Genomic DNA, 23,347 nt, shown 5'->3' on the forward strand with positions numbered 1-23,347 from the left:
TTCATTGTTGTTCGATGTTTTTTTTGTGTTTGCTAAAGTTTGACATCCCATCGCATACCTTCGGTTATCTATCTGTACACCTTGGCATAGCAATCCATGAACACACCTTGAAGCCGGCCGTGCTGTACCGTCATCGTTTTGTATTGCATTCATCATTGTGAAATAGTGTAGCTAGAGTAGATAGTGTTCTGTTATTTTTAAAAAAATTCTACCTGGTGCACCATGGGACAGCACGTATCCCGCACGGACTTCGAATGGACCTACACCGAGGAACCACACGCAAGCCGGCGGAAAATGATCCTGGAAAAGTACCCCCAGATCAAGAAGCTTTTCGGGTACGATCCACAATTCAAATGGGTTGCCAGTGCGATGGTCCTCACCCAGCTAGCGATGCTGTTCGTCGTGAAGGATCAGTCGTGGAAAATGGTGCTCCTGCTGGCCTACTGTTTCGGTGGTGTGATTAACCATTCGCTGATGCTGGCGTGCCATGAAATAGCTCACAATCTAGCATTTGGGCACGCGCGACCGATGGCGAATCGGTTGTTTGGCTTCTTTTGCAACCTTCCGATCGGTTTGCCGATGTCTGTGTCGTTCAAGAAGTACCATCTAGAGCACCACCGTTACCAGGGCGACGAAGTGATCGACACGGATCTACCAACGTACCTGGAGGCGAAACTGTTCTGCACGACGGTTGGCAAATTCTTCTGGGTTTGTTTGCAGCCGCTGTTCTACATCTTTCGGCCACTGATTGTGAATCCGAAACCACCGCAGAAGCTCGAACTGGTCAACGGTGTCATACAACTCGCCTTCAACACGATCATTGTGCAGTATTTCGGCTGGAAAGTGATGATTTATCTGATAGTCGGATCGCTGCTCGCGATGGGCCTCCATCCCGTAGCCGGTCATTTCATCTCCGAACACTACATGTTCGCGAAAGGCTTCGAAACGTACTCGTACTATGGTCCGCTGAATTGGATCACCTTTAACGTGGGGTACCACAACGAACATCACGATTTTCCGGCCGTGCCCGGACGGTTACTGCCGGAAGTGAAGCGAATTGCGCCAGAATTCTACGACAACATCCCGCAGCACACGTCCTGGACGCGGGTGCTGTTCGATTTCATCACCGATCCGGCCGTCGGACCGTACGCTCGTATCAAGCGTAAAGCCCGCGGGCTGGAATCGTAAACCAGATATTACCCAGAAAGCCAGGTAAGAGTTTCCAGCTAAGATACCTGTATCATTCATTACTCCGTCATACTTTACGGCTCCTATTTGTCACCTGTGCAAGCAGTGATTGATTGTTCAATCAGTGACTGGCACCACATTATCTGTCGTTATCGACATGGCTCACAACCGTTGCCGCTTGTAATGTATCGAGTGGCTGTAGATTTAGTGATGGCATTGCGATTAGCTTGTTCATGACAACGCATGTCACGCGATAGCAAACCTAGCCGAAGACCGAGGAAAGGAAGCATGATAATGCTAAGACCTAGCAGCATTATTACCACCGGAATCCATGTGAAAAATATTGGTATCAATGAACCGAGCTGATAAGCGGACGTGTGATATGTCTTGTGTAAATATGTTCGCTCGTGGCTCTTAATTTATGATGCTACTCGATGAACAATCGTTTGGCGTTTACTTCCCGCGTACGATTACGTTTGGCGCATACTAATTGATTTTATTGGGTCCGGTTTGTTCCGTGCATAACTGTGTTTTTGAAGGCATGAAGGTTTATGTCATCAAGCAAATTTTCGGCTTATAAAAAGGCATCGATCGTTTAGACGCAGGGGTCGGCACAGTTTGGTCAGTAAGTTAATTTCGATCGGGCTTATACCAAAGCCTAATATTTGCAGGTATGAAGTAATTGTAAAGGATTGTAAATTATTATACAGTCCGCAAAGAAGATAGATAACTGCACATGTAATCTTTGTTGTCGCAGACCAAATGTTCCCTCCCATCATAAAAATCAGTTGTTACATTCAGCTGAATAAAGGAACTGATTTCTGATTTACCATTTAAAACAATAGGTACTATAGCTCTTCTAACATGTGTTTTATAGAGTCATCTCAATGAAGTGAAAAAAAATGAAATGTTCACTAATGTTCTTACGAGTTTTATGACTTTTAAACAATTGCCGACCCCAGGTTTAGACCTTACAACTTCCTTGATGTCATATGGTGTCTAGTAATGTTTGGATCCGATGTTGCAGAAAAAAAGGTTCGCCTTTACATTTCTATCACCCTGATGACTCATTCGCTACTCGTGACCACACATCTTCGATGTGCTGGTAGTAGTAATGCGTTTGACAAAAGTATGCACGTGTATGCTTTCAACTCGAACCAACCATCCTATAGGGGGCTAATTATTTATCCAACGAGAAGGTTCGCCATTATCGGAAAAGTAAACATGCAACTGAGTTATCGTGTGGAACGTATGCGTCAGTAAATGATAAAAGATACAAAATCATGTTTGTATGGAACTGTACGGTAGAGTGGTAAAAAGAGAGATAGTTTCGTTTGCCGTTAGAAGGCGTTATTGGACGTTTGGCTGGCTACAAATGCATTTTAAAACATTTCAAATAGCATAACATTATTCTTTAGCATTTTGTTTTCCCTTCCACAAGCCTTGTTCTAAAAGTTTTCCATTTTGTACCCTTTCAGGTCTAGCGAGTTTATACATCTTTTCGTTGAGAACGTGTGACGATATAGAAAATTAATTCTCTACAAAGATCTACCTTCTGCCATGGGCAGACAAAACGCAAGGACAAAATACAACCAGTAGCCTAAAACGAATGGACTTTTTTGCTTATAAGCATTGATACAATGTTGATTATGATAACGAGTATATACGGCGGAATGTATGTATTGATGCAAATATTACTGGGTGGCAACTGCATCCACCCAGCTCACAGCACCTTGTACACGTTAGCTAAAAATTACAAGAAGTGAAATGTAAAATGGATGTTTTTGGTGAGGTATAAAATAGTGGCAAATGTTAGAGAAGTATTAGGAGTGTAAACTATTCTACTAACGATATTTTCGTTACCCTTACTACATTGTTTGGTTTATAATTACACCCCTAATTGATCCTTTATGGTAGTATCATTAATTTACCCCTTACACATTCACGCAGAGAACACTCACCTGTTTGAACGAAACATTTTACGAACGGTGTTTCTGCCAGAATATATCGTAATTGTTTGTCAATTGAGCATCTTATTGAACTGCTTTCATTCAAGTAATAGATAAACCAAATAAACGCACTGGCATTTGCTGACAGTTAAGTGTATAGTAGGATAAATTTGTTCCTAATCACGTTCATCACAAGCCAGTGGCACAATGATTGAGTACAGGGAAAAGAATGTTAACGGAAGATTGAGTTTTCCAATGCCTTAGTTTTGTTTTAAATTGTGCTTCGCCTGTGTGTGAGTGTTGGTGCGTGAAAACGCTTAAATCCCCTCCGTTGGAGCACGCATTACTTAGAGTTTGATGGATTTTTAATACATGTGTACTAAGCTGTATGATGTTGCTTAAAGAGCGCAGACGGTTAAAATGATTGTACTGTATTGTGTCAATAAATCAATGAGAAAGAATCAATCTGCAAATTATTCAAAAGAAAGAATGCCAATGCGTGTTTCGGGTCAGTAACACATGGTAAGATATAATAATTATCATTATTTGTGTTGGTTTTTTAATTACAATTTACAGACTTTTAATATGGGCGGATATCATCCTTCGTCCAAATGTGCCGTATGGGCAGTTCTTATGTGGCGGAAAAGATTTTTTCTCGCACTGTAAACTCGATGGCATATGTTGCATTCCTGCATTGTGTCGTCTTCGTGGATCTTCATATGCTCTTCCTTCAGTTTTCTGTAGCCGAAAAGATAAGGAACTCGGGTTAAACACTTCTTTCCACATACTTAATAAAGGTGGACCACATTTCTTACGGATTGAGGAACTCTCTGTCGCAATGTAGGCATTTGTGCTTCTCCTTTGGCATGTGCACCCGTTGTTCGTGGATGCGAAGGTAAAACTTCCGGTTATACTTCCTGTTGCATATGGTACACTCATACTGACCCTCAAAGTGAATCGTACGATGCTGTTTCAGACCCTGTATGCAGGTAAACTCGCTGTCACAATATTCACACTTGTAGATACGCTCCTGCGTGTGAATATTAAGATGGGCGTACAGATTCGAACGATGTACAAAAGTCTTGTCGCAGTATGGGCATTGCTGGACGCGGATATTTAGATGCATTCGACGGTGCTCGGCAATGTTGTTCAAATACTTTCCACATATCGCACAAAATTTGCGCTTCTTTCTTCGCTTTATTGTGGTGCGCGACAGAGCGCCATTTGGGATCGGTTTACTTTCGGAAACGTTTTCTAATTCGTTATCAGTTTCATACTTAAACTCTTCATCCGAAATTGTTCCTTCGAAGCAGATATCTTCTTCCGGTAGTTCGATGTTGTTCTCATTGTACTTTAAATGGTAATCTTTGCCGATCGGTTCTATTTTGATACTGATCAATCGTGCACTGGAATGATCCATCCTGTGTGAGGTCCCCAATCTACACGATTAGGTAAATTAGTTTAACACGAAACACAAATTTGAACCGGGGATTGCGATGCTGCAAACTTTTTAGCCTGTGGTTCATGTTTGTAAACATATCAAACTGACGATGAGATGACATTTCGTAAACAATTTCTATAAACCTTGTGCTTTGGATTTGTACGAAGATGTTAACTTTTTATCGGATTTCTTTTCAAATTGTTCTAATTGCTGATATGTAGTAATAACACTTTTGAAAGAATTTATTTACCGCATAAAATGAAATTAATTTAAAAGTTAAAAACAAGTAAAACTAATCTCCGTCACATACTGCAATGCTTTAAATTAGTTTCTTTAATACACACCTCTACGGACAGATTCTTCATTTAAACCGTTCCTATTGTTTGATATATGAGTTACGAATTTCTTTTCGATTTATCCGTTTTGGTTACTATCAGCTTCGGATTTTGTTTCTGTTCGATATCTTGTCCGCAGGCTTTCATGTGGTCACTTCAGAAGATTGATCAGTTCTTACCGTATCCTCCTCCTTTACCTGCTTTTTCTCGATTCTTTTCCCCGTTGCATGCGTTTTCTTGTGTGTTTTAAGATTGTCCTTCCGGTTGAATGCTTTTCCGCAGATGTCACAACTAAACGGCTTTACGTTCATGTGCACTAAAAAGTGTTTGCTTAGTCGAGTTCTGTGGAATGGAGTTATATTATTATTATACGGTTCCAAAGCACTCAGCAAAAGCCAATACTCACTTTGTCAAGAACAACATATCGCACATTGAACATTTTTCCTTCGGTTCCTCGAAATGGATCAGTTTGTGCCGTGCCAGCGATGCTCGATACTTGAACGATTTTCCACAAACGGAACAAAGATGGGATCGTTCCGTGGTGTGCGTTTCCCGATGTTTGCTGCGTCCCGTGGTGCTTGGAAACTCCTTATCGCAGAGATCGCATTTGTACATTTTCTCACGCGTGTGCAGATTGATGTGATTTTTCAAGTTCGAACTGTTTAGGAATATCTTGGGACAGTGCGGACACTGATACGGTCTCTCATTGTTGTGCCAGCGCATATGAGCTGCCATGTCGGTTCGTGCAACGCCACATATTGTGCAAATTTTTGGCATAGGTCGTTGTTTTCTTGCCGGCTGGTCCAGTTTCGGGGGTTTTAACCGCTCGGGCGTCTCTTTAAACTTTTTAGGACGTCCTCGTTTCCTTTTCGTTACGAGCAATTTGTGAACATCCTTCCGAGTTCGTCGGCTTACTTCTCTCGATGGATCATTTTGTTTGGATTTCTTTGCTGGACTACGTGATACATTTGGCACATGGTTTGAACTTTCCGTTTCCGAAGGCAATTGCATCACGTCCTCCTCGAAATCTTCCTCCAGTTGTTCTTCTGTCTTATCGTTTGATCGCTCGTCGAATTTTGTTCCATATTCGGTAATGTATAGTTCGTATGGTGTTTCGGTTTTGAGCACTTTGTCCTGTCTTTGTATTTTCTTCTCCTGAATTAAGCGATTGTGCTGTTGGCAACTTTCGCGAAACGCATGCCATTCTTCTATCTGCTTCAAACAGTGAACACAAATCAGAGGATCATATGTGGATGGATTTACCTGCAAATAGAATGTGAATCTGGTTAACCATTGGATAAACAATGATACTTTCGCACAACTTACACTAATTGCTAAATACTGTTCAATCAGATGCTCCAGTCCGACGGTAGCTGCTTGTTCCACGGCATGAAAGTGATAGCTCGCTATACTGGAAAGTGTTTGTTCGTTTTTCGTACATAATCGGCAAGATTGCTCCATCTGGACACAAAATAAGTTATTCAATTCATGACCGGCTTACATACAACACTACGATTCAACTATTTAGCACTTTTTATTGCACTTCGTTTGTAACTTGTTTGTTTACAAGCAACTTTTATTTTGATATCACAAATTCCAGCTGTCAGTTTCTCAAGATGTATACATATACGAAAATTTAAATTGAGCTAGAAATTCAATTTACTACGCTGATTTTTCCATTTTTTCAGCACTAAAAGTTTTCTCAATGATTCGTTGTTTCAACCTTCGTATACAAGACGCTTTCTATACCAATTTTATGCTTTAAAAATTACTAAATTCTTGGATGTGCCTTCGATACCATTACGATTTATCGACTATGTAATGTAAACGTGATGGCATCAAGCGATCATCAAGCCTTGGTCCACTGACAACACGGCATCAAAACAAACGAAACCATTCAGGCCTAGAATTGGGCGGAAAAGACAAACTTTAGTAATGAATCCTGCCCAAAAAATCACTCATTCCGGTCTAGAGGAAGTTAACGTTCCGGGACCGGTGTTCTTGAAGGCTGCGTAAGTACTGGAGCTAGTTTGCGCTGAGCTCTCTGTACGACTTTGCTTCACTTTCATTTGCAGCCTTTCCGAGTGTGACGATCCGCTGAAAGCAATCGAATCGTTTCAAGTGGAAAATGGCATCCTACTACCATCGTTACGGCCCATGCTTCCGTTGCTGGATCTGCACGGTGTACGGCGACTGGACTTTCATACATCCGTACTGGAAGAGTTGCGTGATAAGCTGATCGCACACATCAACGAGCTGGGCGCGAAAGAGGGCCGTCAGCGAGACTTGAAGCTGAAGGAGCTGCTGGTGAAAAGCTTCCCGGTCGTGCGCGTTAAAGCACTCCGGCCGGTCGTTATGTGTATTCTGCGCAATACACCCCACATAGAGGACAAGTATCTGCGGATCTTGGTGCGTGATCGGGAACTTTACCAGGACACAGACACGGAAGTGAAGCGCCAGATTTGGCGCGACAATCAGTCACTGTTCGGGGACGAAGTTTCACCTCTATTGTCGCAGTACATTCGCGAAAAAGAACACATTCTGTTCGATCATCTTAATCTTAACAATTTGTTCTTTACACCAACGCCGAAAGTCCGCCGACAGGGCGAGGTGGTACAGAAGCTTGCTCACATGATTGGCAACAGTGTGAAGCTGTACGACATGGTACTACAGTTTCTTCGGACATTATTTTTACGCACACGAAACGTGCACTACTGTACGCTTCGGGCCGAACTTCTAATGGCGCTGCACGATCTCGAGGTACAGGACATCATATCGGTGGATCCGTGCCACAAGTTTACCTGGTGTTTGGATGCATGCATCCGCGAAAAGAATGTCGATATGAAGCGTTCGCGTGAGCTGCAGGGATTCCTGGATAACATCAAGCGTGGCCAGGAGCAGGTGCTGGGCGATCTATCCATGACACTGTGCGATCCGTACGCGATCAACTTTCTGGCTACGTCCGCCATCAAAATTTTGCAGCATCTCATCAATAACGAGGGACTTCCGAGGGAGAACCAGATCCTGGTACTGTTGCTGCGCATGCTTGCCCTCGGTCTGTCCGCTTGGGTCATGATCGATTCGCAAGATTTCAAGGAACCGAAACTGGACAGCCAGGTGGTAACGAAGTTTCTGCCCGCCCTAATGTCCCTAATGGTGGACGATCAAGTACGCCATCTGCACTCCAAGCTGCCACCGGACGAGCGCGAAAGTGCCATCACGACAATAGAACACTCCGGACCGGCACCGGATGCGGTGGAAGCTTACATTCAGGAAAATGCAGTCGCATCAATACTTGCGATGTACTACACACTACACACCGCACGCCAGAAAGACCGTGTCGGTATACTGCGCGTCATGGCCATACTTGCCTCCTGCAAGGACGATCGTGCGTACGAGGATCCGTTCCTTCATTCGTTGATCGCTCTCATCATACCGATGTCGGAGGAGTTCGCCAACGAAGACTTCTGTACGGGACTGTTCGATGAATTCCTGTTCGCCGGATTAACGCGCGATAACGTTACGCGGCACATGCTGAAGCTGCTCTGGTACATCCACCAGAAGCTCCCGCAGGCACGTCTGATGACACTGATGAAGGCACTACAACCGACCGCACAGCATCACGAGAGCGTGCACAAGCTGTACGAAAATCTGCAGAAACGAGTCGGTGCCCTCACGCAGGAACCGCAACCAGAACCAATGGAAACGGATTTTGATTCGCCGCTTAAAAATGTCCCCACACCGGGACCACATTACGTGAGTTAAGCACAGGGCATATAACAATTTAGAATAAGTATGAAGAGTACATAATAAAGTAAGACATTGCGCGCGTATGCATTATCCATTCAAGAGTCGTTTTTATTCATTCAATTGCCTTGATATTACGTTTCCTTTTAGAGCAACATATAAACGATTGCTGGTAAAAAAAAAATATTTTCCCCATTAAACACACACATTACACGGCTAATAACGCGACATTCCTTTTTTGTGATTCTTACACAAAGAAACAATTAACACTTATGCTCTGCTCCCTCATTCCCCGACTTCCCATGCCAGTGCACGTCTAGCCGTATGTATTGTCTAATAAATAGTAAGCTGCAGATAAAAGTTAAACTATGCTCGCTATCTTTGAGGCCATTTTGCGTGTTGCATGTATATATATCTATACGTAGTAGTGGAAAGGAACGATAAAAATAATGTATAGCTTACTTTCGCCCTGCATAAACGATAGTTCTAGTATAGGAAACCGAATCTAATCTATTATACGTTTTGCACCATAATATCTAATACATAAAGTTTCATGCTGATCGATCCATTCCGAACGAATATCCTTCCTCGCATCCGTATCGTCTGACGAAACGGGACGTACGCCATTTTTTGTTTGTTTTCTTATCAACATCTATTATCTCCGCTCCGCCTAATGGTGAGCATGAATGTAAATTCCTCGTTCATGAACGGAGGGAAAGGAAAGGAAAATTAAAAACTGACTGCCTTAGCGTAAAACAACGGAAAGCTTTTCATGCGTTAAATCTTACATTAATTTTGGTGCACGTGTTGTTCACGCTGATGACGCGCGTTAGGGTGGACAGTTGAAACTATTCTTCCCCTCTCTCTGTCTCTCTCTCTTGGGGCATTCTTTTTCCCTAACTTATAATATCTTTTTATCGCTTAAAAAACGATGAGTGGCAGCTCGGGCGCTTGGAGAGAGAGAGAGAGAGGGAGAGAGTACGTTAAATAGATGGAGAGGGCTGGGCGGGATGGGGGAGCCTGAGGAAGGATGTCCTTTCCGTGCTTCTGTTCAAAGGATCCGACAGCAGCCCTTCTTGTCCCGGTTTGGCTGCGGGACCGTGCTTTGGCTTTGTTTCTTTCTGTTCGAGATGTCCCGTATCAGATCGTAAAAGATCTGCACACACACGCAAAAAATGTTCTCCCCCGAACAATACCCGAAAGAGAGATCGTGGAGCCGCGAAAATCCGCGCCGTAATGTAAAGGAAAAAATATGGTTTTGTTACAAAAAAAACATAATGGAAAGGAAAGGCAGAGAATCGAAAATGGAGATTAAACAATTATGTTCACAACAAAACAAACAAAACAAAAATCACAAACACGCACGCACACACACAGTTTTTGCATAAACATTTAAAATATTTAAAATTACTAAAGCATTATTTTTTTCTCTCCATTTTGCGTTTTTGCGTACATAATAGAATCATAAAAGCTTATGCTTTGATAGGAGTAAATCCGTCCCTGATATTTGCGTGAGTGTTTCTTTTTTTATTATTATATTAGTTTGTTAACAACAGCAACATGACACATATGCCGGCCGTGAATCGTGAATTTAATGCGTATGGTTAAACAGAATCGTGTTGAATGCCAACTGTTTCATTACAAAAAACAAACCCAGGGCCAAACATCGCACAGAAGCGTGTGAATCGTGACAAAGTGAGACCGGTACCGATTACCATGGAGCAAACAGTTAATGCGTTACGCATTTCTGTATTTCTTTGCAGCACCCGGAAACGGTACAGTTAGTCAGCGAAACGTTTTTTTTTGTTTTTTGCAAAATGCAATGCCATTTAAATTGGAATTTGCCGAAGAAGCACGTGCATATAGGGAAAGCGTTACAGAGAGTGTATGAGAAAGAGAGAGCGCGAGCGATTGATCGAGTATATTCACAGCTCATCACATTTGCATCTTGTAGCAGTGGATTATGGATAATGAGCAGAGGTACATAAAACATTCGATTAAACATTCATTCTTTCGTCTGTTTTCGTCTGTATGTTTTTTTTTTGCGGCTTCTGGTTTCAAACCCTTATCCTTACACTTATAAACACACTGAGGGAACAGTGTAGCATTTAAAACAAACAAACAGTACATCGTAATGGTAGCCTACGGAAGATGTACGAGAAAAAAGTTACATTAAATAACTAAGCCTACAAAAAAAACCCCGCCCACCGGATGGATAGGACAAGTGTACTCCAAAACCTTCTCCTTCTTTGTCGCGTTACACTACGGCACTGAGAGTAGAAGCTTCCCTCTGTTCGATTCCTATCCTTCGCGTGGATTGTACCGGAACTTATCCTTTTTCCCTTAACGTAATAATGTAACTAAATAGCGATGCCTTTGTATATGTGTGTGTGTATGTTGTATGCTTAGTGTGGTACCATGTTATGTTTCTGCTGACGCGAGACCATACTGCTACAATAGAACAAAACAAAACAAAAACCCGAACATAACACATTCCGTAACACAATCACCGTGTAATCAAGCGCCTGCTCCCGTATCCGAGCCGTCCGGCCTGTCCGGTTTTGTTTCGTACTGTTTGTATGTGATTCCTGAAGTATGATGGGTGAGTATTTTGCCCACTTGTAAGCACGGCCGTATGCCCTGTGTTTTGTGGTGGTTACTACAGTTTGTAATGCTTCCACCGAGAAGCTTCCACACCGTGCGGGATGATGATGCCGACGGTTCGGCTCTATAATGGCATACATTTGATTTTTCGCCGCTTGGATTTGTCTTTAACGCGACCGTTTGTTGTCTTGGAATCTTCCGTCTTTCGTGAGCGTATCTGACGCATCAGATCAAAGAACACCTGCGGGAAAGAAGTGAGCGAATTCACCGCACGGATGCGATTGTTGAATTGTCTTTGCACGTGTGTACTTGTGCGTGGCTAGGCACATGGTGTGATAACGAAACTTTTGGAGTGGGAAAGGCTATGCAAACCAGGATTAGCAAAGTAATAACCACGTATAAATCTGTTTGGTGATGGATTAAAGATCGAAACACTGGCCTAACGTTATAACGTAAACCTCAAAAATTGCAACGAAAGTTTTTCCTATTTTGCATTTCATGCATATAATAGGGTATAGCTCTGGCCTTTCTTATAATAGAAACAAAACTACAATACATTATGAACCCTATATTTAATGTAGCAAATCACACCGCATTCGTAGTCGCATTCCTTTTCGAAAGCAGTGTACTACTACTAGAGGATTTGTGCGTATATTACACGTGCAAAACATAATTGAATTACACTCCAAATTGGAATAACTACAGCATGACCCTGGTTAAGCGATATCTCAAAGCCCAGCAAAAAGCACAACACAAGAGAATCAACAATTGTACAGTATTGTAATAACTGAAGGAAGCAAAAAAAAAACACAAAAGCATACAAATGTGACTCAACAGATGACTAAACGCAGTTGATGTACTGTGCTTCTCCTCGAACGCAAAAGGGCAAATGATAAGGGCACAAAAAGTAAGCATCACGTACACAAACAAATTTGGAAAGGGGATTAAACATATAGGAGCGGCCACTGTTCCTGATTGACACCACATACCTTGTCCACATTTTCGCGTGTTTTAGCCGATGTTTCAACGTATGGCACACCCCACTGTTGGGCACGGGATTGACACTCCGATAGCGGTACCTTCCGTTTGTCATTCAAATCGCATTTATTGCCCACCAGCAGAAATGGAATATTTTCATCGTTCTTCACACGTAATATTTGTTCCCTGTAGAATTGTCGTTGGAAGAGTGAGATGGTAATGGCGATAAGTGTGGTAATAGAAAGGGTAGTGGGGTCAGAAGAAGCAGATCCATCAATTAGCGCCATCACAGTGGGAGAGGCACCATATTAGTCATCATCACATGATGATACAGTGCCCGGAAGCGCGCACTTACCGGAATTCCTGAGTCGCTTGAAAGCTGTCGTCTTCCGTGATGGAAAACACACATAGGAAGCCTTCTCCACTGCGGAAGTAGTTGTCCCGGATTGCGGCATAGTCTTCCTGGCCCGCCGTATCGAGGATATCGATTTGGACTTCCTCCCCATCCAGTACCACCTACAAAAACCACCCGCCCCACCCCAAACAGAACCAAGAGAAAGATACGCGGCTAAATAACGGAGAAATCATCCACTTTCCCACCATGCGAATTAACATCACAATGGGCTGTGGCCACCCAACCACACTCTTCACTCTTCCTGTCGGTCGCGCCCTTCTTGGTGCGTACCTTTTTACGGTAGCTGTCTGCTTTCGTTGGTTCGTAATCCTCCACGAACTCGTCGTACATGAACTGTAGCGTTAGTGCGGATTTGCCCACACCACCGCTACCCACCATGATAACTTTATGCAGGGCCGGGCCCGTAGTCGGTTTTTTCGACATCTTGCACGCACAAATAACACGACAAATCGACTGCTTTCGGTAGGAAAGTTTGGAAAGTTTCCAAAACAATTTAGAAGCTTTTTGACAAACGCTCGTTTGACGTATGCAGAAGCGAAAGATCAACGCGGAAGGGAAGGGGGAGTCGAAGTGTTGTCACGCCTCGTTGTCAAACTGCTGTCAACAAGCGTGCAGGTTTATACAGTTTCGCTCACAAAAAATGATACCAAATTCCTTTATTAGGATATGGATGCACGTTATTTTCCTTAATTTAAGAGCCTTCCATTTAATCTCACCCAAAATGTAGAAATTAAATGAAATACTGTGTTGAAATTTGAATCTAAAAGCTAAACATCGATTCATGGCGACTTTCATACCTTTATAACAAACACCTTGGCTTCGTTGTCTTGTTGTGTGTGTGTCAATGTTTATGTTTATCTCCTTAGCAAATTGCACAAATTGGCAAACGCTGAAAACTGTGCTGATTTTGTGGCCTAAAGTAAGCATACATTTAAAGTTTTATATCAATAGTCCTTCTATGGATTGTATGAAACAATTGCTAATCGTTTCAGTGACGGTATAAGGATCCATCATGCGACGACGAGAAATTCCCGCATTTACTTTGAAGCTTAGCGACTTGAAGGAGTACGAGCAAGCAAAGCAGGAGAAAATGGACAAGAAAGCCTGCCAGAACGATAAGCAACCGAAATCGACTACTATTCAGCAGCCTCGCAAATTGTCCTCTAATGTAAATACGTTTAATTAATAAACAATCTTCGCTATGTCTTCAGCGTAGAATGTTTTAATTTGATCATTGTTTTGATCTTGTGTTTCCGTAACAAAACTCTCAAATTTGTTTACTTATGTGACAAATAACTTTGTTTGTTATGTGAAAAATGACGCGAAAAGTTATTCTTTTGTAAAAGAACATTGATTCTCTTTGATACGGACGGATGCATCCACAGTAGCCAAAAAATTGGGAGGCATAATGCATCCGTGGCGCAGACTAATGAGGTTTATGGAAAATTTACTCCGTTAATAGTTTTGAGATGAACTTTCCATAATATCCCATGAAAAGATAATGGAAAAAACCATAAATTTTCTTCAAATTATTTGAGCATCGGTGCATTTGTATAGCCGTCCCCGTATTCTTCAACGAATCTATCAAACGTTTCGGAAAAAGATACCCAAGTAACAAATTACAGCAAATGTGATCTGTTTTTGTTTTTAGTACAACTTTCACTATTTTAAACGTAATTTCGTGTAGTTTGTATGTAAAAATGCCGCTCATTATCGTATGCATTAACTACGAAACTGATTGAAGTGGCGTATTTAAAAATTCCATCAATCCATGAACTGTGCAAAAACACAAGCGAACTAAAGAACTTTCGCTGTGTGGCGAAGTTTCAGCGTAGTGTGGCAGTTGTCAAAACATTCTGTCCATCGCGACTTGTATTAGCTGGTTGTATAATTCATTTTCGCAACAAATTGTCATCCGGTAGGTTTTACGTAACCAGTGTTATTTTTCGATTACCTAGCTTTATTCCTTAGCAATAAGTTCCGAACGACAAATCGTCCTCTCTTCGTCCTCAGATAATTTGTTGGAAAACCAGTCCCATTTGTGCCTGTCCCTCGTTACTGTCCGAACCAAAGCTACAGCAACATCCAACGTTGCAGGATGTTTTCGACGATGAAATCGCTCATGACCACCGCGGTCCGGGCGGAGCAGATGCTGGCCCGGTCGTACGCGGCCAAAGCCGCGGCAAAAGCTGCTGCTGGAGCACAGGGTAAGGTTGTGGCCGTCATCGGTGCCGTCGTGGATGTACAGTTCGACGAGCAGCTGCCGCCGATTCTGAATGCGCTGGAAGTGCAGGGCCGTACCGCCCGGCTGGTGCTGGAGGTTGCGCAACATCTGGGAGAGAACACCGTCCGCACCATCGCTATGGACGGTACGGAGGGTCTCGTGCGTGGACAGCGCGTCCTCGACACTGGATCGCCCATCCGTATTCCGGTGGGTGCGGAAACGCTCGGCCGTATCATCAACGTGATCGGTGAGCCGATCGATGAGCGCGGTCCGATCGACACCAATCTGTCCGCACCGATTCACGCGGAAGCCCCTGAGTTCATCGAGATGAGCGTCGAGCAGGAGATTCTGGTGACGGGAATTAAGGTGGTGGATCTGCTGGCCCCGTACGCGAAGGGAGGTAAGATCGGTCTGTTCGGTGGTGCCGGTGTCGGCAAGACCGTACTGATCATGGAGCTGATCAACAACGTCGCTAAGGCCCATGGTGGATACTCCGTGTTCGCCGGTGTCGGTGAACGTACCCGTGAGGGTAACGATCTGTACAACGAGATGATTGAGGGTGGTGTCATCTCGCTGAAGGATAAGTCCTCCAAGGTAGCGCTGGTGTACGGTCAGATGAACGAGCCGCCCGGTGCCCGTGCTCGTGTCGCGCTGACTGGACTGACCGTGGCCGAGTACTTCCGTGACCAGGAGGGTCAGGATGTGCTGCTGTTCATTGACAACATTTTCCGCTTCACCCAGGCCGGTTCGGAGGTGTCTGCCCTGCTGGGTCGTATCCCGTCCGCTGTCGGTTACCAGCCAACTCTGGCCACGGACATGGGTAGCATGCAGGAGCGCATTACCACCACGAAGAAGGGTTCCATCACGTCGGTACAGGCTATCTATGTGCCGGCTGACGATTTGACCGATCCGGCTCCGGCCACCACCTTCGCTCACTTGGACGCCACCACTGTGCTGTCGCGTGCTATCGCCGAGTTGGGTATCTATCCGGCCGTAGATCCGCTCGATTCGACCTCGCGTATCATGGATCCGAACATCATCGGCGCGGAGCACTACAACATTGCCCGTGGCGTGCAGAAAATCCTGCAGGATTACAAGTCGCTTCAGGACATCATTGCCATCCTGGGTATGGATGAGTTGTCCGAGGAGGACAAGCTGACCGTGGCGCGTGCCCGCAAGATCCAGCGTTTCCTGTCGCAGCCGTTCCAGGTCGCTGAGGTGTTCACCGGACACGCTGGCAAGCTGGTACCGCTCGAAGAAACAATCAAGGGCTTCACCAAGATCCTGAACGGTGAGCTCGACCATCTGCCGGAGGTCGCCTTCTACATGGTTGGCCCGATCGAAGAGGTCGTCGAGAAGGCCGAGCGTTTGGCAAAGGAAGCTGCCTAAACACACCCGCAATAGGAGGATGTATTAGCTGTTTTGACAGAATGAATGTTCGATCTTCGCTTTCGCCGAATGAGGCGTGATGAAGAGGCTCCAGCCGGACCAGCCTCCCAAACTTCCACCACACATGCACACAGACAAACTCCGGCGAGCCGCTTCAGACACATCGCATTCCGGGCGCAAGCGACGGTGGCTATTAGTGCGTTAGAATATAAGCGAATCAGTAATCAGTAACACTCACCAACACGCAATCCATGTACCCGCGCAGAAGGAGGACGATACGAGCTGTGTAAATGTTTGTTTCTCCCGAATGAATGAAATATGAACGAAAATCGTGAAGAATAGTACACAGGTTTTGCTGTTTTGTTTTATTTCCCCACGCAAGAACCATTTAACGTAATTCATTTTTCACCTTGCGCGGTATTGTTGCCGCTCGTAGATACGGATTATCGATCGGTGCTGGAGTGTTGACGCTGGATGATTGGCCACTGCTACCTCCCGCATTGCTAGCTGCTGCCGTATCAGTTTTACCTGCGGACGGCGACGAAACTTCCTCTGCTTCCTGTTTGCCTTCCTGTGATCGTTTTTCTTCCTTTTTCGGACTTTCGCCATCGTCGTCCTCATCGTCATCGCCGGCGTCGGCTTCTTCCTTCGTTTCCGTGATATCTTCCTTTCGATTGGCCACCAGATAGTAGTACTCGAGTTCCTCAAAGTCGAATATTTGATCGCTGGGATTTAGCGCCTGCAGATAGGGTGGAAACGAAGGTTTGCAAGCGATCAGCGGGAACATGGGGTTTTCCTCGTTTTCGAACAGTGTATCAATTTCGCTTGTCTTTGCAAGAAACTTTGTTAGCGCTCGTTCTACGTCTCGCTGTTGCTGCGCTGCCTTCTCCCGGATCACTTCATACTCCGTTACCGGTTGCTTATGCGTCTGGGGAAACAAAACCACAAACCAAATCTCATTACAACTCTGTTGAAATGGCACCAACTCCAAGCACTTACCGGCGTACGAATGTATGCATGTGGATCCGGAAACTGTGGCAAATGGTTGGGAATGTACGATGGGTGCGGTATTTTCTGGCCAGCCTGTAGTATCGATTGCTGTTTCTGTGCCTGTGCTTGTTGGGGTTGTGGCAGCATGTGACGACCTTCGCGTTTGGCAAACGTGTCCAATCCTCGTATAGATATGCCCATGTTGATCAGGGCTACAACCACATCTCCTATTATCGGTTGCGTACGGCCTGCCAACTCGCAATAATTTCTTGCCGACTGTCCCAACTCACCCAGAACTAAAGACGGAACAGAAACAGGTATAAGAAACGAAAAAAAGACAAACAATTTCAAACTTCGCATTATTTACAGCTCTGCATCATTTCGGTGAGCGTTTCCAGGGCATCCCTTTCAGCTGTGGTAAATCCAGCTTCCTCCAGCTGCGACGATATGGCCATCGTCAGATATCTTCTCCGTGCCGTTTGTGTTGCATTCAGCTCAGTCATGATGCTGGAAATGTGCAGACGAAAGGATGAATCCACTATCAAAATATGATCACTTGTGGTTTGTTGATATTTATTCGCAGACTAGCTTGCTGACAGTTAACTTTCGCCTGAAATGTCAAAATGTGCGTCCTTTTCGCCTTCTAGGGTACGGGGGGAAAATATTGGGTGTTTGAAAAGTGCTGCGAAATGAATGTTGGACGATTTTTACATTGTATAAACATTTTTACATTTATATTTATTTTAAAGTAAACATGTACTGGAGAGTAAACAATTAAAATGTTAAAATAAATTAATAAACGCTACATCTTTAAATTCCTCTACATTGGCTACACTTGTATATTTATCACCGATTCGCGTAAAATTCCCGCATTGTTGTGTGATACAACGGTTCACCTTTTAGAATCTGTGAATTAGATTCAACAATCCGTACCGCAACGCAGTCCCCTACTCCAACAGGTCTTAAATCTCCAACAGCTGCATCACGGCCGGACAGTATCCGACCGGCAGGCACAATAACCTTAACATTTCCATCATTACGCCCAGCGAGATCGGTTCGCGATCTCTTGCTGTATCCCTCCACCAAAATCAGCTCCGTTCGACCGATAAACTGACTGTTCAAACGTTCGGCTGTCGTTCGAAAGGCAGCAATCATCCGGCGAAGCCGTTCCTGTTTTACATCTACCGGTACATCGTCACTGTATCGACGGTGGGCAGTAGTTTTCTCTCGCATGCTGTAAGCAAATAGGAACGCTGCATGATAGCCAACCTCCTCGATAAGAGATACTGTGTCGTTAAACTCGGTGTCGGTTTCGCCACAAAACCCGCAGATAAAATCGCTCGAAAGCGTTACGTTTGGTATTAGATGACGCACTTCTTTGACTAGGTTTAAGTATGCTAAAATGAGACATGTAAATATTTCAGTAATATTTTAATGCTTGTTAGCTATAGCCTTTTGCTTACCTTCCCGCGTATAGCCACGTCTCATACGATCCAACACCTGCGTATTGCCCGATTGAGCCGGTAAATGCAAACTGTTGCATATGTTGGGAAACTTCGCTATCGTTTCCAGCACATCCCGTGGAAAGTCCTTCGGATGGGGCGACGTGAAACGGATCCTCATTTCCGGCACGGCTTCGGCTAACTCTGTAAGCAATTCTGCAAACCGTAATCCACCCAGTTTGGTTTTGTACACGGTACGAAACCCTGGTGCCAGCAGGGTTGCTTCTTTGAGGTCATCTCTCACCAAGCTTTCGCTTGTATCACGATAGCTGTTCACATTTTGGCCAAGCAACGTTATTTCACGAATGCCTTCGTTTTCTAGCTGCAACACCTCTTCGCGGATTGATTTAATCGGACGTGAGCGTTCCTTCCCTCGAGTAAAAGGAACAATACAGTACGAGCACATGTTATCGCAGCCTCGCATGATGGAAACGTACGCGGTTTTCGATTTACGGTCCAGCTTTACCGGAACCACATCGGCGTACGTTTCATCCAGGGAAAGCAACACATTAATTGCCTTTTGTCCTTTCTGACCGATTGCTAGCAAGCGGGGCAAATCCTTATAAGCATCCGGGCCGGCCACAACGTCAAGGGAATGTTCTTTTTCTACCAGCTGCTGTTTTAAACGTTCCGCCATACAACCCAGCACACCGATCTGTAACGGTTTCTCTTCGTTCGCTTCCCGCTTCTGCTTCATCAGACGTAAATGTTTTAAACGATTCCAGACCGTATCTTCGGCCCCTTCACGTATGGCACAAGTCATCATCAGTACGATGTCGGCTTCTTTCAGGTTTACCGTCCGCTGATATTCATGCGATTTCAGGATCGACCAAACAATTTCCGTATCGTTTGTGTTCATCTGGCAGCCGTACACTTCGAGGAAAACTTTTCTCCTTTGTCCAAGGAGCGTTTCGGGTGCTATGTAAGGTATGGAGTCATTACGACCGGCAACGTAAACGCTTGCTCCATTTTCCGTTGCATTGCGGAGAAAATGTTGCAACGAAGGACCTTCCTTGAGGTGTTCCAATTTCTTTACAGTGCTGAAGGGATGGGTGTGGGAGCATGTCCCCTTTCGCATAATGTTACGCCCTAGCCGTAATAATGCGGAATTTCTTGCCAATGTGCACATTGTTTCTACAAATAAACACACAAATTGTAGAAATGGATTTAAGCTTACATAATAGTAAAGCATTTACTTTTTTGTTGTTCACAACGTTATTAACAGTACAGAGTAACAAACTGACTGAAAACAGCTAACAATAACTACCTATAATTAAACTTTTTAGCACTTTTAATGTAAATTTTCCCTTTATCCGCAATAAAGTTGTTAAGTCTTGCGGCTTTCTCGCTGCAATGTTTACAAACACATGTCAAATTGGTTTTTGCATCAAATTGCATCCCCTGCTGCAGGGGCGAGCAACCCCGCACGTGGATTTATGTTCGAATGTTTCGCTGCAATAATTTGCAATGTTATTAAACATTATTTTTACTTTGTAAATAATATGCAAAGCATTTGCTGTCTTCAACAGACCATAAAATCTATACTTTGAGTTTCTGCGAGGGCTTAAATTACAAATTACAATCAGATTTAAAGTCACGATTACAAGAATGCGCCTAAAAGTATGCAAACAGTAATGAAATTTTGTACGGAGTGGTTAAAAACAGTTTGGTCCCCCAAGTTTTAAAAGTTCTCAAAGTTTATCAAGTATATTTAAATACCATTAAATAGTAACAATGTTGCAACAATTACATGATTCAATTTCATTGTTCTAACCATTAACTTCTATTAAACAACCAACAAACGGGAACTCTTTTCCGGTGAAATTTCTTTGATTTCATCCAACGGAAATGTAAATCAATGAATGTATGTAAATATTTCCAGTTTTTGCGATCAAACACAATGGAATTATAATTCAACTTCCAGAACTCCGTCGGATATACCGTTGATCCGATTCGAGCTACTGAACATCTAACGGTTTTCCAAATTCTAGAAAAACTTGAAACCAAAATTGTGCTAAATTTTGTCTCACCAAAGCAACTCCAAACGGTTTTTGAGGGACACGTTTGCTTTTTGCAGATGTCCCGAAGCTTGGGAAACAAACCATCGAAGTCCCGGATGCTGCAAGGCTGCTCAACGCGCGGGAAAATTCCTTTACCGACCCGACAGCCGCTAACGGATCGGATGCTGCACCTTTGACCCCGGACCAGAGTACGCGTACCGATCTTTCCGTACCCACGATCAGCCTGCTGACCATTAAATTTGCATTAATACAAATTCATTTCTCAATTGTCATCTCACAGATGGTCAGAGGAACTGGTCCGGTGATAAAGAGACGGTTCCATTGTTATTATAATCAAATTAAAATACAAACTGCTTGCTACTGTCCCGTGAAAGCGTCAGTGTCAGCTTTTCTTCATCAGGAAAAATGGTCAAACAAAAAAAAAGCGAATCCAACATACAATGGGCCTTAATATTTGCCAAATATTCTATCGCAAAAACTATCCTTGTAAGAGAGCAGGAAAAAAACACATCTTCCCATTTCCCAGAACATGCCTCACTGTTAACATCACGGGAAATCTTCGGAACAATTGAGATTTTACGACTTGTTTTCTGTATTTAATTAAATTATTCCTCTACCACCGCCGCCACTTCGTCCTTCGTCCCGTGTCGAGTTCGATGCGTTTTGGGTGCGTGTAGCAAAAATTGAATTCAATTTGAATTTCGAATAAATAAAGCCATTCATCGTTCGGGAGGCTGCGAGCCGGTAGCCACCAGACTCGTCCTGTATCAACATCTTCGCCCGTTAAGGGGTCAGAACCTTGTCCGTTTGCTAGTAATCCGAACGTGAAAAGTGACCACACCGAGCTCCGCAATCCGGTCGCTCACCCTCGTGCCTACCGTCAGAAGTTTTTTTTGCTTCACCCTTTACTGCGTGTCCTGTGGGGTCTGTTGCCTTCCCATCCGTTTATCTGTCATGCGTGAGCAGCCGCTCACTTCCTTACGCACCTTCGTATCGTCCAACTACGTCTACGCATACGCGTATCCTGTTTGACCAGCGGCAAAAGAAAAAGCATTCCATTCATCGGGAAATAGGATTCACATTAAAAATCAGCACATGAAATAAATCTTACCGGCCTGTCTCGTTTTCACTTTAGTTCCCGCGCTACTAACAATGTAATTCAATTTGATACCCAAGCGCATGGTTTTTTTTTTGTTGGTGCTACTGTGGCGTTGCCGGTGCCCAAAACATCTGAGTTTTTGGTAACGTTTTGGCGCCAAATGTTCATCGTACTGCTGGAGATAAAGGAAAGCTACCTCACAAGAATGTGTCCGTTACGGTGGCAAGTTTGAGGTGTTGTTTGTGTGAAAAATGTTTTGCTAAAAATGTGGGAAAGTTTGGCAACGGTTACAGACGTATAATTAACGCACTACGCAATATTTGTGCGTGCGGTTCAGCCATCTTTGTCACCATGGGTTCCGATTGCCACCATCTGCAAGGAATTAAAGCACTAGAAGAAGGAAACAAAAACTCTCACACCACGTGTACTGGACAGTGCGTGTATAGCAACCTTTAAGCGAAAGACGTTGAATAACGCATAAATTATAGGTTTTCAACGGTTGAGTTTTTGGACCGTTGCAGCTTGCAGCAATAGCAAATGTGAGCAAAATGGCAGCAAAATTATCTTCTTTGAAGTCGCAAACATTAGTTCCAAACGGTAATTCATATTTGAGACTAATATGCAGTCTTTCCAATAGCTCATGTTGATGGATGATGTTGAAAAATGGCGGCCAACGTATTCAACAAATCACTTAATAATGAATCCAAAGTTTTTTCATGCTAGATGACTCCTAATTGATTCGAGGGTAAGTTTCTTAGTTTTACTGTTAGTAGAAGGATCACAGAGTTAGGCTCGTTAGGATGAATAAGTAGGGACAAACCAATCAAACGTTCAGATATATCTATTAATAAAGGATTTTAAGTCACGAGTCCTGCGACCTGATAAAAAACTTTGGATTTATCGAGCGAATGGACACTAGAAGAATTTTGATAATCTCGAGATTTTGAATTCTATTGTGAACGAATCGTAAGACGAAAGCTCTTATTATTATCTTTGAAGAAACCTGGTGAAGATGACACAACAAAGAAGGGAAATTCAAATTCTAGACCAAGAAAATCTTAAAAAGGCATTATGTCCAAGATAGAAAATTTAGAATATAGTACGACTATATGAAAGCCATGAGACTACAGAGCCACAGGAGTAATAGCTGCAGTTGTTAGATAAAGGTAAGACCGCTTTGCTCGACTAGGACCTTATCCTACATGTCCAGGAATGAAAAGTAGGAACTTCAACTCACAAGAAGGCAAAGAAACAATTAGCTAAGTCTGGATTTTGTTAGTCATTGGTAGATACATAAGTTGGTTCACATGTTTTAGAGACATCCTTTCAATTTAGCTTACTAATCTGACTCAATAGTGAACATTTGCTTGAAGATTTTTGCAAGTAACGTTTAAAGAGCTTTCACATTACTATGAATACTTTGCCATGCCATGGTGAGATCAATTTCCACCTCCTCCTCCTCCTC

At 43.6% G+C, this 23,347-nt stretch overlaps 8 protein-coding genes and 1 long non-coding RNA gene across 10 annotated transcripts; 4 read left to right on the forward strand and 5 right to left on the reverse strand.

The window, feature by feature from the left end:
- Positions 1-66: 66 nt before the first annotated feature.
- Positions 67-3,598, forward strand: LOC125770237 (sphingolipid delta(4)-desaturase DES1). The gene is made up of 2 exons (XM_049439636.1): positions 67-1,212; positions 2,667-3,598. Exon 1 carries the CDS (start codon positions 223-225, stop codon positions 1,186-1,188), a length of 966 nt encoding a protein of 321 aa, XP_049295593.1. The 5' UTR covers positions 67-222; the 3' UTR covers positions 1,189-1,212; positions 2,667-3,598.
- Positions 3,599-3,679: 81 nt separating this feature from the next.
- Positions 3,680-4,672, reverse strand: LOC125770262 (zinc finger and SCAN domain-containing protein 31-like). Its single transcript, XM_049439667.1, has 2 exons — positions 3,953-4,672; positions 3,680-3,875 (listed from the first exon to the last, which is right to left on the reverse strand). The coding sequence occupies exons 1-2, from the start codon at positions 4,555-4,557 to the stop codon at positions 3,734-3,736; spliced, it is 747 nt and encodes a 248-aa protein (XP_049295624.1). The 5' UTR covers positions 4,558-4,672; the 3' UTR covers positions 3,680-3,733.
- A 122-nt stretch (positions 4,673-4,794) lies between these two features.
- Positions 4,795-6,463, reverse strand: LOC125770211 (zinc finger protein 724-like). The gene is made up of 3 exons (XM_049439594.1): positions 6,240-6,463; positions 5,320-6,176; positions 4,795-5,255 (listed from the first exon to the last, which is right to left on the reverse strand). Exons 1-3 carry the CDS (start codon positions 6,372-6,374, stop codon positions 5,057-5,059), a joined length of 1,191 nt encoding a protein of 396 aa, XP_049295551.1. The 5' UTR covers positions 6,375-6,463; the 3' UTR covers positions 4,795-5,056.
- A 321-nt stretch (positions 6,464-6,784) lies between these two features.
- Positions 6,785-8,762, forward strand: LOC125770174 (negative elongation factor B). The gene is made up of 2 exons (XM_049439530.1): positions 6,785-6,925; positions 6,989-8,762. Exons 1-2 carry the CDS (start codon positions 6,849-6,851, stop codon positions 8,676-8,678), a joined length of 1,767 nt encoding a protein of 588 aa, XP_049295487.1. The 5' UTR covers positions 6,785-6,848; the 3' UTR covers positions 8,679-8,762.
- LOC125770275 (ras-related protein Ral-a) lies at positions 8,741-13,200 on the reverse strand. 2 transcript variants are annotated; one of them, XM_049439681.1, is made up of 4 exons: positions 12,928-13,200; positions 12,598-12,758; positions 12,254-12,428; positions 8,741-9,816 (listed from the first exon to the last, which is right to left on the reverse strand). In XM_049439681.1, the coding sequence occupies exons 1-4, from the start codon at positions 13,078-13,080 to the stop codon at positions 9,712-9,714; spliced, it is 594 nt and encodes a 197-aa protein (XP_049295638.1). In that variant the 5' UTR covers positions 13,081-13,200; the 3' UTR covers positions 8,741-9,711. The 2 variants fall into 2 exon arrangements, with proteins under 2 accessions (XP_049295638.1, XP_049295637.1); XM_049439680.1 differs by having other exon boundaries at positions 9,619-11,505.
- Positions 13,201-13,212: 12 nt separating this feature from the next.
- On the forward strand, positions 13,213-13,888 carry LOC125770304 (uncharacterized). The gene is made up of 2 exons (XR_007419153.1): positions 13,213-13,576; positions 13,650-13,888. It is a non-coding gene; the product is annotated as an uncharacterized LOC125770304 (long non-coding RNA).
- A 574-nt stretch (positions 13,889-14,462) lies between these two features.
- Positions 14,463-16,614, forward strand: LOC125770193 (ATP synthase subunit beta, mitochondrial). Its single transcript, XM_049439558.1, has 2 exons — positions 14,463-14,575; positions 14,671-16,614. The coding sequence occupies exon 2, from the start codon at positions 14,756-14,758 to the stop codon at positions 16,268-16,270; it is 1,515 nt and encodes a 504-aa protein (XP_049295515.1). The 5' UTR covers positions 14,463-14,575; positions 14,671-14,755; the 3' UTR covers positions 16,271-16,614.
- Positions 16,615-16,628: 14 nt separating this feature from the next.
- On the reverse strand, positions 16,629-17,826 carry LOC125770239 (transcription initiation factor TFIID subunit 8-like). The gene is made up of 3 exons (XM_049439639.1): positions 17,628-17,826; positions 17,270-17,556; positions 16,629-17,198 (listed from the first exon to the last, which is right to left on the reverse strand). Exons 1-3 carry the CDS (start codon positions 17,761-17,763, stop codon positions 16,659-16,661), a joined length of 963 nt encoding a protein of 320 aa, XP_049295596.1. The 5' UTR covers positions 17,764-17,826; the 3' UTR covers positions 16,629-16,658.
- A 243-nt stretch (positions 17,827-18,069) lies between these two features.
- On the reverse strand, positions 18,070-20,173 carry LOC125770177 (CDK5RAP1-like protein). The gene is made up of 3 exons (XM_049439532.1): positions 19,959-20,173; positions 18,724-19,896; positions 18,070-18,657 (listed from the first exon to the last, which is right to left on the reverse strand). The coding sequence occupies exons 2-3, from the start codon at positions 19,889-19,891 to the stop codon at positions 18,107-18,109; spliced, it is 1,719 nt and encodes a 572-aa protein (XP_049295489.1). The 5' UTR covers positions 19,892-19,896; positions 19,959-20,173; the 3' UTR covers positions 18,070-18,106.
- Positions 20,174-23,347: the final 3,174 nt, after the last annotated feature.

Source organism: Anopheles funestus, chromosome 3RL, assembly GCF_943734845.2.
Source record: "Anopheles funestus chromosome 3RL, idAnoFuneDA-416_04, whole genome shotgun sequence".
NCBI lineage: Eukaryota > Metazoa > Arthropoda > Insecta > Diptera > Culicidae > Anopheles > Anopheles funestus.